Source organism: Urocitellus parryii, chromosome 12 (assembly GCF_045843805.1).
Source record: "Urocitellus parryii isolate mUroPar1 chromosome 12, mUroPar1.hap1, whole genome shotgun sequence".
Taxonomy (NCBI): Eukaryota; Metazoa; Chordata; class Mammalia; order Rodentia; family Sciuridae; genus Urocitellus; species Urocitellus parryii.
Genome location: NC_135542.1, coordinates 39,013,367 through 39,026,863, shown reverse-complemented (window position 1 = coordinate 39,026,863; position 13,497 = coordinate 39,013,367). Strand labels below are relative to the sequence as shown.

The 13,497-nt window shown below is 53.5% G+C and overlaps 1 protein-coding gene across 4 annotated transcripts in view; it reads right to left on the bottom strand.

Moving 5' to 3' along the window:
* Greb1 (growth regulating estrogen receptor binding 1) overlaps window positions 1-12,574 on the bottom strand; it is a 61,897-nt gene extending 49,323 nt beyond the window's left edge. For all 4 annotated transcript variants that reach the window (XM_026406081.2, XM_026406151.2, XM_077791962.1 and 1 more), the window contains exons 1-4: window positions 12,418-12,574; window positions 7,696-7,815; window positions 5,565-5,741; window positions 141-323 (exon numbers count right to left, since the gene is read on the bottom strand). In XM_026406081.2, the coding sequence (XP_026261866.2) occupies window positions 141-323; window positions 5,565-5,741; window positions 7,696-7,815; window positions 12,418-12,574 (637 nt within the window). The remainder of the gene's footprint in view (window positions 1-140; window positions 324-5,564; window positions 5,742-7,695; window positions 7,816-12,417) is intronic.
* Window positions 12,575-13,497: the final 923 nt, after the last annotated feature.

The window sequence follows — 13,497 nt, the reverse complement described above, 5'->3', positions numbered from 1 at the left end:
ACTTAGTCTGTCACTACAGTAGACACCTGCAGTGCAAAGGTGCTCTGTGTCACCCGACGGCAGCCCTTCACACCGACAGGCACCGTGGCCCACTGGGGACTCCCAGCACCCAGCACTCCCTCCAGAGCCAAACTCCTCACCTGAGCCCTTCCAGCAGATCAAAGGTCCCTTGGTCAGCGTGCCCTGGGCATTGCGGACCAGGTAGTACTTCAGGTGCTTCTGCTTCTTGGGCTGGGTGGTCAGCTTCAGGTTTATGTGATTGGAGAAGTCCGTGAAGTAGCAGAAGCCCTTCTTTCCACAGCCCACGCAGTTCCCAGAGAAACCTGGGGGGGGGGGAATGAGCCGTGAGCCTCTCCCACTTACCTCTAATGTCCTCTTCAAATGACACCTGGTTCATCAAAACCAGAATATTCACATCTGTACCACCAGCCAGAGAATGCCAAGAGGCAAAGGCCCGACCATGTCAGACCAGCCCAGGGGCCAAGGCGGCCATGACTCAAATGGAAGGGTGAGAAGACCTCGCCCGGGAGTGGGGACATGGGCCTGGCAAGCTTGGAAGAGTGTGTGTGTGTGTGTGTGTGTGTGTGTGTGTGTGTGTGTGTGTTTTAGTTACGGGGGCACTCTACAACTGAGCTACATCTCCAGTTCTTTGTTTTTATTTTGAGACAAGGTCTCAGTAAGTTGCCAGGCTGGCCTCAAACTCGCAAGCCTCCTGCCCCAGCCTCCCAAGTCACTGGCAATGTAGACATGAGCCACCATGCCTAGCTGAAGGGCATATATGAAACCTATCTGTGGAGCAAACTCTGAAGAAGAAGAACAGTCCCACTCAACCCTCTTCGGGGATGGAGTGAGTAACAGCTTCACTCCCTTGGCACTGGCCAGGTACAGAATCTCCAAGCAATTAGCCAACTGAGCCTGGATACAGTGGAGACCTCCTGGGTCCTAGCACCCATCCTGGACTGGAGCTGAGCCAACGAGTTGCCAAAAAGAATCAGAGAGCCCCATGATGCACAGGGGGGACCCTGGGATTCCCGCCATCAAATGAAGGCACTCCACAGGAAGGTGGCCATCTGTGGTGTCAGCATCCTCCTGCCTGGCTGGACAGGCCTTTCCGGGAGGTGACGGACATTCCCATGGGCTCTGACACTCTGGTCAGGCCTCTGGGCAGTGTGATGACGGGAACCTCCTCATGTGAATGGTTAGTGTCCAGAGCGCGAGTGTGAAAAGACCTTCACGAACTCTGAAGCCCCCTGGAACTGCACTCGTGAAAGTGCGGGTCGGTGGGAGACTCCTCTCTGACCTGTCCCTCCTTGAACTACCACAGGACCTTGCTCTACCCACTGAGACGTCTGGTTTCTATGAGTCCAAGGTCCTCCGCTAGGGGAGACCCTGGAGCTGAGACAGATTTATTCTGTCCTGTTATCTGGCTGACACGTCTACAAAGGTCACAGAACATCTTAGACAGCAGATGCGTGTGTCTCTGCACAGCTCTGCCCTTAGTCTCCCTGGGCCTTGGGCTAGGTCCCAGTACTCCCAGGGAGTGAAGGTTAAAACACTCCACAGCCAATAAGACATTCCCATCAGAGTCTCTGGTCTGCCTGTTTTAAGTTAATGTAATGTTCCTCAAAAGGCCTTAGGAATGAGGACAAATTTCTCAGCCTGGCCGTAGGCCAGCTCCAGGCAACCCACCCTCCACCATCCTATCCCCCAGCACCAGCACAAACAGACAAGGCACCAGGACATTAAACCACTGTATTCCATATTTACTTGTTTTTTATGGGACAGGGAACTGATGTGCAGAGAGCCAAGGCGTCCTGGCCACTCCTCTTCAGCACACAGGACGCTCAGCTGAACTGACCCCAGTCAGTACAGAAAGCAAACCCCACGCAAAACTGGAGAACCCAAGGGCTGGAGGTTCCTGCTGGGGGCTGACCTCCAGATAGGGGGACTGTTCCTGCCAAGTACTGCACCACAGGGGGCTCTGCAAACAGATCTCCTGGTACTCCCCACTCCCCAGCCGCACCGCATGGTGGGGTCCTCCTGCGTCTGTCTAACAGGCACATCCTAAACGGATGCCAGCAGGCGTAGGACAGGACACAGAACGCAGTGCTGCTCCTGGGCCTCTGCTCCCTCTCTCACAGTGGACCTTGCACAAATTGGAAGTCAGAGGGGCCTGGGTTCAATTTTTGACTTGAGGCCTGTGGCTCTGGGCAAGTTAATGATCATCTCTGAGATTTAATTTCCTCATCTGAATACTATACGACAAGGGCTCACCCTGCTGCACTAAGCACTTGACATGATACACCTTCTCTTCAGACCCTCAGGAAGCCCCCCTAAACTGCAGTTCATGGTAGTGTCTCCACTTCATAGATGAGGGACTCCAGGCTCAGAGAGGAGCCCACAGGTACAGACAGGAAGTGCTGGGCTGGGACTAGCACTCTGCTAAGCCACCTCCCCCAAGAATTCATGTGGGAAGAGCACTTCAAGTGTCAAGTGCAAGCTCGGGTGTCTGGGATTTACTTTAAAGTCACCCTGGAGGGGGGAGGAGGCAGAGTTCTGAATCACACAGCACCGGTCACTGTTGCAGGGAAAGGGCACGTTTTGCTGACCCACTCCTCTCTCCACTGCTGCAATTTGAACAGTCTTCCTTCAAATCACCGTTTCCAAGCAGAACCCAACTAAAACCCCCAGCTCCAGCTCCAGCCTCTGCCTGTGAGCCACGCTCTGGGCACGGGGAGCTCTAGCCGTCTCTCCAGCATGCCAAGTTCTTCATAACATGGTTCCCTCGGACCCAGATAGCCTTCATCCCCTAGGATGTGAGCACTAGGACCAGATGGAGGGATTCAAGTTCAGGATCTGCCAGTTACAGCCTGGGTGACCCTAAGCCTGTCAGTCAACCTGTCTGAGCCTTCACTGCTTCATATTAACCCTAGATTTGAATGAGCCACCTCACTTTATGTTAACCTACTTGGAACAGTTTCTAACCAGGATAAATCCTGGATAAACACTAGCTGCAATTAGCATTTAGCTGCTCCTATTATTCTCAGGGCCCAGCTCAAACCCCACCTCCTCTGAAACACGTTTCCCATCACCAGCTTATGTGTGACCTTCAACACCCCCATGACCTTCAACAGTACCACAGCCCTCTATGAGACCCCACACAAAGACAGGCTCTAAGACCTGGTGACCTGTTGGTTTGTCCTGGACCTCGGAGCTGGTTCTCCATTTGCCTGAGTCTCCCCCCACTCTGGGAGTTCAGAAGAGAAGGGCGGGGTCCCACGTGGCCCTAGGCAGAGCAGAAAGGCCAGCCCTAAATCTGAGGTTAAAAATTCAATAAATACTTGCTTAATTACTTACCTACTAACTGAACAAAGAATTCATTTCCTTCTATGTATGAAATGAAGATTCTAGCAAGACACGTTTTCTTCTCTTACCTCTAAGCTATCGGCTAATTTAGGTGAATGACTAGAAAAAAACCTGGAAGACACCCTGGATTTTACCTCTCAGCATTCAGATAAAATCCTCCGTGGACTCAAAGTCACTGAAGCAAGACACTCCTGACACAATAGCTTCCTCTAGATAGCCCACCGCGGCCTCCGCTTTATAGGTCACTAAAAAGCACTGAACCAGCCCTGGGGGCTTGGGGACCCCCTCCCCTTGCAGCATTGGGGTTAACTGCAGGAAACCTAACAGTAGGAAGTGTGCAAGCTGAGAGCCCTGCGGTTTCCAAAGAGGGAAAGTGTGGGTTATTACCACCAGCCTTGCGACCCTCCTGCATGGCTTTTTGCAGGCAATTAACAAAGATCCACTTCCTGGGCACTCGCCCACCCCTGGAGGAGCCAGGAGATCCCCGCCTCCAGCTCCAGAGGCAGAACCTCCTGGGTTTACTACCCTGGAAATTCTCTCAAGCACAAAGTGGTGGAATGCAGACAGATCCCCAGCTGCAAGCACATCAAACGCCAAGGTGGGGTGGGGCGCCATCTCCCCGCCACGTGTGCACCCCGCCACCTCGTGAAGCAAACGCAGCCCGAGGTTCAATCAGCTTCTTGGGTAGAGTGACTTTCCTGAGATTATTCCTGGTGTAAAGAACTACTAAGGATGGCTGGCTGAAACTTGAGCTCTCTTGTCACTGTCACCGTCCCCAGGTGGTGCTGCCTCCTGAGTGCTCCCCAGGTGATCCCGACTGTCTCCCTCTCCATCCTTCACTCCTCGCACAGCTCCACCCACAGCAGGCTCAATAAACACCTCAGAAACACGGTGACCTCCCCAGCCATGGGGCCACATCAAACATAAAACCAGAGGTTTCAAAGGCTGATACGTGTGGGAAATAAGGGAGAAGTTGTGAGGCCCATAAGTTCCACACTCAAACTCACTTCTACCATGAAGACTGCTCTGCGGCTCCACCTGAAGGTAGATCCTCACCAAGCTTTCCACGCTCAGCTCACCTCCAAAGGAGACTCCGGCCAGGTGAAGGGCCAGACCCAAGGACACAGGGCAAGGACAGACGGGCAAAGGCCCTCCAGGAACACATGTGAAAACCCCCCACCCTCTCGTGGACAAGGACACAAGGCCCAGAGGCCACCTGTGGTCAGACTCAGGACTAGAACCCAGATCTCTAGGTCTCAGCCCAAACCTCGGATCTCCCCCGACTTCACTCCCCATCAGGGAGGAAGCAGAGGGGACCTGGCACACAGCGAGAGCACAGTGACGTCAATGGACAAGCAGAAGCCAGGTGTGGGGAGGCCTCGCCCCAGCTCCACACTGAGGTCAGACAGGAGCTCAGCGGGCCAGGGAGTATCCCAAAGATTGAAGCCTAGAGGAGGGCGAGCCCCAGACGAGAGCTGCCCCACCAAGCCCGGGCCAGGGGCAGTTAAGGGCCGGACTTGGAGCCAGGAAAGCGTGAGTCTGGGGCTGGCTTTGTCTCCTTTCCCCATGTGCCCTGGGCAAGTGAGTGAACCGGGCCAGGTTCTACAAAACTGGGACAATAAAGGCCACTTCCAAGGCTGAGGACCGATGGAGGGACAGCAGCTAATCAAGACGCCTGCCTCCTGAAGGCAAGAACCTGAGCTCCGCTTCGGTCTCCCACCTCCTGTCAGCTGGTTTCTGAAAGTGTCAAGGACAGGGTCGTGACCACTGCTGACAAGGGGCACTGGAAGGACAAACGTGATAAACTCGATACTGAATGGTGGCCTTAAAGACAGTGGAATGAATCGGACCTAACTCTCCCGGGTTCAGATAAGAATACGTACAACCACAGAAGGGGAGGCTAGATTCCATGCATGGACGCTACGTCAAAATACATTCTGCTGTCACGTAGGACTAAAAACAACAAATAGAAAAAAAATGTTTTTAATGGTGGCCTTCCCATAGGGAGGTTGTCACATTTTAAGTAAATCCTACTTTTAACCCGGCCACAAAGAAATCACCTACCAAAAGGCATCATCAGAGTCATCTGACATCCAAGACAGCCCCCCACCACCACGGCGGCCACCAGCCAAGGCCTCCTTGGTCCCTGCCCCACCCCACACCGCCAGAGCCACACACAGGGGCAGAGAGGAACTCACCCAGCAGAGCGTTGTGGCCATTGTCGTCCGGCAAGAACCGCTTGTCAACCGCACACACCAGGAGATGGTCCGGCAGGCTGGGGGACTTGGCCCCCACCAGCAGGAAGCCTGCGGGGACGTCGACGGGCTCGCTGGACATGGAGACGAGGCGCAGGTCCTTCCCGGCCTGGCAGAACCCTGGGAGGGTGGATGAGCTCACACACTGCCCAGGACACCCCAGAACCAGAAGCAAAAAGCCGGGGTCCCCGCGGGTCTTCTCAGGAACGGCCCTCCCCTCTAGGCTAGAATTCCCAATTCATCAGCTCTGAGGACAACACGATGACCTTGCCTATTCCTGACGCTGGTGGAATTCACTGTCTATCAGAGGTCACCAGGTAATGCCCATGAATATGAAGACGAAGCTCAACAGGAAGAAATTCAAGCAAATAAGGACAAAGAAAGACGGAGACGAGACGAAGTCATAAGCAGTTGAGAGCAATGGATAGTCTTGCCTGCTGCCCTCAACAGGGTGAGGGGTGGCCAGGCCTGGGAGGAAGTGGGACCTGGGCTCCCCAGCTCCTGTTGGAGGGAACCCGGAGCCTGGACACACAGAGGGCTCAGGACCAGAGAGACTGTCCTCTGTCTCTTTGGAACCTTTGTTTCAGAACCTGAAAGTCTATTTCCTATTCAAAACTGAATCTCCAAAACTATGTGAACCAAAAATAAAGAAGAGGAAGCAGCTGGGGTTGATCTGGCCCTGGCCCTCCAGGGCCTTGCTCTGGATAGGGACCCCGGCCAACCTCCTGCTGCCATCACCACCCCCCGACAGGAGGACCCAGAGCCGGCGGCCTTCCCACAGACCATGCAGCAGTTCAAGGGGCTCCGGGCTTCCCGCCAAGGTGGTCTCCTGCTGGAGAGGAGCAGGCTGTGCCCAAGCCGGGGAGCTTCCCTCCTCCACTCGGAAGGTGGCCATGGTGGCACAGGACTCAGAGAGTTGACTCTGGGAAGACCTCTCCTGTGACCCCTGGAGGGCTCATCACCCTCTCCTGTCACCCAGAGGACAATGTCCTAACTCATGGACAGCCACCATCCTGACCTCTCCACTCCCAGAGTCGCTCTGCAGAGGGAGACCAGGCCTGCCCCTGCTGGCGGTGACCTTGCTCCGGGTCAAGTCCAGGCTCCCAGTGGGCTACATGGGGCCGCCACAACCAGGTCTGATCACTTCTCTAAGCCCAACCCCACCATCCCTCAGGCTAAATGGTCTGCACTTCCTGTAAGCTCTGCACACTCTGTTTCATCCCTGGGGAATCTCCCAGATCCTCCCACCCTATCTCCTGGCTAACTCCTACTAATCTTCCGAAGCCCAGATAAAGGACTGCCTCCTCCAGGGAGCCCCCCCAGACTCGCTACCTGCATTCGGAACCTTTCCTCTGCCCCCACGCAGGGCAGCTTGCCCCCAATGCAGCATTAGCTCAGTGGTGCTGACCAGCAGCGAGCTCTTAGATCATTTATGTCTGAATTCCCACAGCAAGGGCTCAATAATAGTTCATTTGCCGATTAAGTAATCACTGACTCCCCTTTGCTGACACAGTGACAGTAGAGATGAATGCAGTCACAGAGAAGTTGTCCAACAGTGAGTGGCAGAGCCAGAAGAGGGTAGCAAGCCTGTCCGAATGCAGAGTGGAAGCCTTTACCCGGGGCCTAGATGCCACCCCACTCAGCATCTCCTGGCCTCAGATCTGCAGCAGCAAGATGGGAATACCCCTGCTGATTTCACCTTAGGAATTCCTAGGGTAACATTTGTCTACTTGTTCAACAGTGACGTCCTCACAGACATGGAAAATGATTCCTACTAAACAGTTCTGAGTTAAGTATGCTGGACACGCAGGCCTGAGCAGGCAAAGTATTCTAGTCTTTGAAAAAACAACCCAGAAAAATGGATTGCTGGGACCCCAGCCATTCTCCAGGTGGAGGCTGTCTGGAGAGGCTGGGCTGAGGGGCTGTGAGCCGACTCACTGTCCTGCAGCCCGGGCTGACCAGGCACAGCTCACAGGGGCACAGGGTAGCCAAAGAGACTCCTGTGGCCTGGAACGGCCCAGCTCCAGGTTCTGGGCAGTGGACAGGGCGCTGTCCAGGGGAGGCAGAGCCTTACCATCCGTGGTGCAGCAGCCTTCGGGTGCAGGGGGCAGCTGGTAGGGATTGGGGGGACCATTGGGGTCTGGTCCTCCTTCCCCCTCTTCCTCTTCTTCCTCATTGTCCACGCGACTGCCACCTGCACATGGGAAAGAAGAGCCAAGTTGTGTGAGGCAGCTGCTTCCTGCGGGGCCTTTCATCGCCCCGGAGCCTCGGGATCACATCGCTACAGGACCTGGGGGACTAATCCGAGGAGTGCCACGTGTCACCTACTGCACTCAACAATCCTGGTGGCCTCAGAACTCACCAGTCCTTACTAACACTCAGAGCCGGGCCAGGTGAGCCTTCACCAGAAGGAAAAGCCAAGCTTCTAGGGACGGGAAACCCCACCCACGGTCAGGCTGCAGACACAAGGCTGGGAGCCTGGCCTGGGGCTTAAAGTTCAAGTTCACTCCTCTTCCACCTGACACAGCTGCACACGTCTGCACACGTGCTTGGCTTTCATACGAAAGCAATTGCTTGGTGAGGACTGAGCCCAGAGGCTATACATGGTAAGCATTCCAAAAACACTTGTGTGGGAGGAACCATGAAGGAACATGCAGACCTTCTTACAAGTGAGGAAACTGAGGCTCGGGGCATCCGATGATCAGCCCACTGCTGTTTAACAGCTAAGCAGCACAGCCCGAGTGTTCCCATGGTGTCTGATACCTAAGCTCGTGTTCTTGCTGCTAAACCGCACTGCTTATTTAGACTATGGAAACATAAGTAGTGTGAGCTCCCTTAACCTGGCACGAAGGAGCAGCTTATTTATCACCACGGGATGAATGCTCATGTACCGCGCGAGAAATGCAAACACGACCAAACTTGTCACATGCCTAGGCAGGAAAAGAGGCATTCCAGAACATTCTAGAACAAGACCAGGCATGCGGTGGCTTTAGGAGACTCTACTCTTCACATGAAATAGTATTTCAGGGGGAATGCAGCAGAGCCCAGAACTGGTGATGGAAATTTCACCACTACCTGGCAGAGCTCACTCCCCTCTGCACTACAGATGCCCAGAGAAAAGCCTGGCGCAGACGCAGACTCAGGAAAGGGCTGCCGCTCCCCGAGCATGCTGTCGCTCCTCACCAGCCAACTAATTTTTAAGCCTTTGAAGTTTATCCTTCCAACTTCTTTTCATTGAAACATTTTGGGTAAAAACCTCTCTCAACATGTCTATTTTTCAATGCCATGAGTAGACAGCAGACAGATTTCTTCATGGAAGAGGGTCATTATGAACCTTTAAATATTCCAAACTAGGATACGGTTTCTTCTCCTTTTGTTTCTCTGTCTCTCTTTTATGCTATTTCTTTGTGACCATGTCTCTCCTTACTTGGCTCTAGACCCTCTATCCATCCAGCGGTTTTAGGCTAATAAATGAAATCATGTGTAGAAAGCAATTAGACTGGGAACCTAGGAACTTAAGTCTCAGTACTTGGGTTGCTGTGGCCTGTGTGGCCACAGGACAGTTACTTAACCTCTCTACGCATCAGACCCTGCATCTTTAAAATGAGGTGGTTACCAGATGAAACCTAGGGATACTTTGAGCTGTGGTGGCCTACAGAACTGCACAGAAGGGTCCAGACATGATTCGGCCACAACAGAGTCTGGGAATATAACCTCACAGTGGGACCATTTTAAAGCTGCCTATGGGTCGAGAGGCAGAGGCAGCCAAACATTTTATGCAGATGGAAGTTGTGACTTGGGAAGGTCTCAGTAGCAAATGCAGCAAGAATTCCTGGTGCCTGGGTCCTTCCCGGCCCAGGGACACAGGTGGAGGGGGTCTGTACAAGGGGTAGCCCTGGAAGAGCAAGAGAAGCAGATAGAGATCCAGTCCCAGGCTCAGGCCCCGCATGGACCTGGTGGCACAGGGTCGGCCTGCGATGGGACGCTGTCTCTGAGCCGGCTCTCCAGCGACTTGGAGGCTGGCAGAGCCCCCTGAGCTTCAGAGTGGAAGCGGAGGAAGACCCTGGGAGCCTTAATCCAGCTCCCCTGAAACAACATCGAGGGCTCCGCCCGGCCGCCCGCCCGCAGGAATGGCTGCTAGGCTGAGAGCAAGAATGCAGACTCAGGAAGAATGAGAGGAGGGTCTTAAGAGGGTCAAAGAAACAGCTCCAAATCCCGTCAGTGAGAAAGCAGGATTATAGGTCAAAGGTCTCTCCCTCAGACATTCCAGGGCCTTTGATGGGACCCTCTGGCAGCCACAGGGTGAGGAGCCACCGGCTCAGCAGACTAACTAAACCTGACATGTTTACTGAAGGCTCCTGGCAGGATGAGCTCTAAAGTGGCTTCAGACCTGACGAATTTACTGAGGGCTCCTGGCAGGATGAGCTCTAAAGTGGTTTCAGACAAAACCAACAGGGTTGAGGGCTTAGGATGGCGATAATAAAACACAGGGACCCAAGTGCCCCATGGCGCCCGGACTCCACGGAGCAGGCGGCTGATTCACTGGAATGTCTGCATTCAATTCCGTTCTTTCTGGGAGAAGAAACCCCACGGCATTTCACGCGGGAGGGACTGCGGGGCTCACCTGCATCCCGTTTAACTTATAAATACTTATCCCATAGTGCTCGGGGGTGTCTTTTTTGTTAGTGTTTCTTTATAAAAAGTGGATAATGTGTAAAAAGGGTTTTCCCCCAGACGGAGATGGTGGGTAGGAGCCCTAATTCGAAGTAATAAGGCCCCTGCTAAATCGCCCTCACAAACAGATAAATGTCAACCCATCCCAGGGGTGTTTAGAACACCAGCACCCGGGTCATAAAAATCATCTCTAATGCCATTGTCTGAGGAAGGCCAGCAATAAGATAAGCGACCCTGACGGAGAGACAGACAGACAAAACAAGACAAGGCGTGTGGGCCGTCGGTGCCAAGGTTGACCTTGCAGAAGCTAAATGACATTCAGCTGAAGAGTCTCCCCCACCGCCAACCCCTCATCGACTCCTGCACTGGAAGAACAAGAAGCAAGGCTCTGCTTCTGACAGGGGAGAGCACAGGGAGGTGGGGGGGACGTGCATGCCAACGTGGAGGCTGAGCCCCAATCTCCAAGTGAGCCTCAGGGCTGTCCCTGGGGGCTGGGGCTCAGTGACAGAGACTTGCCCAGCCTGTGCAAGGCCCTGGGGTCCATGCCCAGCACTACAAGGAGAAGGAGAAGCTGTCCCTGAAAAGTGCCACATGCTGAACAGAAACAGAGGGTCTGGAGACGGAGAAATCCCTGAACAACAGGAAAAACCGGCGGGGACCCCCAGGGGCTTTCTGCTCCTCTCCCTGTCCCCACAAGAGCAGCCCCCTGACAAGGAGATCTGCCCGCTGGCCTGGCTGTCCCCTTTTCATTTCAGAGCTGGGGCACTCCTTCTAAATGTCCAGTGAACCCATCCTCCTTTTTCCCAGGTCCTGGGACTCAATACTTCAGGAGGCAAATGCATTCTAGATCCAAATGCACCAATTAGGATCGCTATTGCTATTACTAATTTAACATCAGCAACAAAGCTTTGCACTACTACGAGTAGTTAAGGAGGAGCGTGGGATACGTATTTCACAAAGGTCTTTGGGCTGGCCAAAAACAAGGTGTGTAGGATGGTTTCTAGAGATTTCTCCACGACATCAGAGTAAGATTTCAGGACATGCCAGAGGAATGTGATTCTGTATGAATAACAAAGATCTTATGGTTTTTGTAATTCATAGTTTGCAACTGTGAGTCCAAGGTTTTTCCTAGCCCCAGAACCAGCTCTTTGAGGTCCTTAGCCATGCCATTTTAGGTCCTCAGCTGTGCCATTTGCAAGGTTAATTTACTGAGCACGTTTTAAACAGTGACCCGAGAGGCAGCTATGAGATGTCACACAGCCCTGCGATAGGCCCCTCAAGGTGAGCACCTGACGACTCGTTCTTTAGTGCAACCTCCACAGCGACTGTCCCCATGCCCACCCGTCTCTCTCTCACCCAACACAAACTCACACTCACACACACCAAGTCCCACCCGGCACAAGCCCTGGCACACTGCAGGCTTTCTGGTTCAGTCAGTTGATTCACTTCTGCTTTCATCCACGGCCCCCCCCACCGCCCCCCACCCCCGCCTCAGGAGCTACGTGAGGTTTGTGGAGCGCCGTCTCACGCTGGGGTTGCTGCGGGGTTGCTGTTCACGTGAAAATGTGCCACTACAGAAACACAACCATTTTGTTTCCTGGATAGCTAAGCAAACCCTAGAGTCACCCAGGCCTAAAGATATGTATGTCTTTATTCTTGGCACATAATAAATTTGTAAAGGTCTCTTCTTGGCTTTTGAAAGTTTCTAGAGGGCTCTTGAGCCTGCGGTAACAAGGAGAAACTACCTGGATTGTTTGGCAAAGACACAACACGAAGAGAAAAAAAAAAACATACATGTAGCAGAGGGCCACTGCATGCTAAAATTCCCTGCTTATCAAAGCAGAACTGTCGAACCCTCTAACAAGGGAATAAGCGCCCCATTTCAGAACCGTCCAGCACAGCCCTCTCCCTTTCCCCTATCAATCCCATCAACCATTTCATTCCTGCAACTTTATAGCTGAAGCGTGTCTCAGCGTTAGCCCAGCAAGAACTCGTGTGCAACTCTCTTCAGCTCTTTGCTGCTAGACTCTCCACGTACACAGGGCACAAGAGGGGCTCCACGTTCTGTCGCTAATACTAAGGCACAACAGAAACACAGCAGAGAAGAAGGCACGGCTCCTACCTTCCAGGGAGGAGAGCTGCTGCTCGGCCTCCAGGTAGAGCTGGGAGAAGACGGGCCGGGGCACCAGGTTGTTGGAGCGCAGGGAGGCCTCGATGGAGTTGTGCAGCACCTCCTCGAACCGCGTGGCCTTCAGCTGCCCGGCGTAGGAGTTCCCCATCTTCTAAAGAAAGGAAGGAGTCTTCGGGTTAGAACGGCATTTCGGTTTCAGTGAGAAAGGCCAACTCTACACGAAGCCCAGGGCGGGTGGCCAGGCAGCCACCAGGAGGGAAGGGCCCTGTGGCCTCTGCTCAGCAGAGACCCGAGGGGGCGGCTCTCCCAGCTCATCTACTGCCGGCAATTACAGGAAGCTATAAAGCAATGGCTTTCTCTAATTCAGCACTCCCGGAGCCCGGCACCCTAGACTACTCCCCCAGAAACTGCCCCTAGCCATCCCCACCTTTCCCAGAGACCAGACCCTGCCCTTAGCAGACCCAGGACAAACAGTGTTCCATTTTCCATGACCCGACCAAGAATGGCCCTTGGGCACTTTGCATAGGTGACCCATCCCCGCATCCTAGGGTGACAGGAGCCAGTCCCCGCCTTCTCCAGAAGCGGACTAGACGATGCTCCATCATCACTGTTTTTAGTAAAAGCCTAATTATTCATGCTTCTCCTTTAAAAATGTTTTTTGGGTTTATTAGATGTTTCCATGCTACAAGTCGTACAGAATCACACCTGGAAACCTAGAAGACCTCCAAAGAGGGTAAGAAAATCACGGCTGTCTCCATCCCCCAAGATGACCGCTCTGATTTTTTTTTTTCTGTAGCAGCTTAAATGAGATAGAATTCACAGACCAAAGTACACACTCAGTGGTCTTCAGTAAATTCTCCGTGTCGCACAAGTACAATTTTAGAATATTTTATCACCTGACAAAGAGACCCCGTAGCTGTCACTCCCCAGCCCCTCCAGCCCCACACCACAATCATGTTCTGACAAAATGGCATCGTGCAGTGTGAGGCTCTTGACTGGCTTCTTGCACTGAGGACAGCGCTTCCAAGGCGGTCTGCGATGCCCCAAGAGTGAGACCGCATTCCCTGGGCG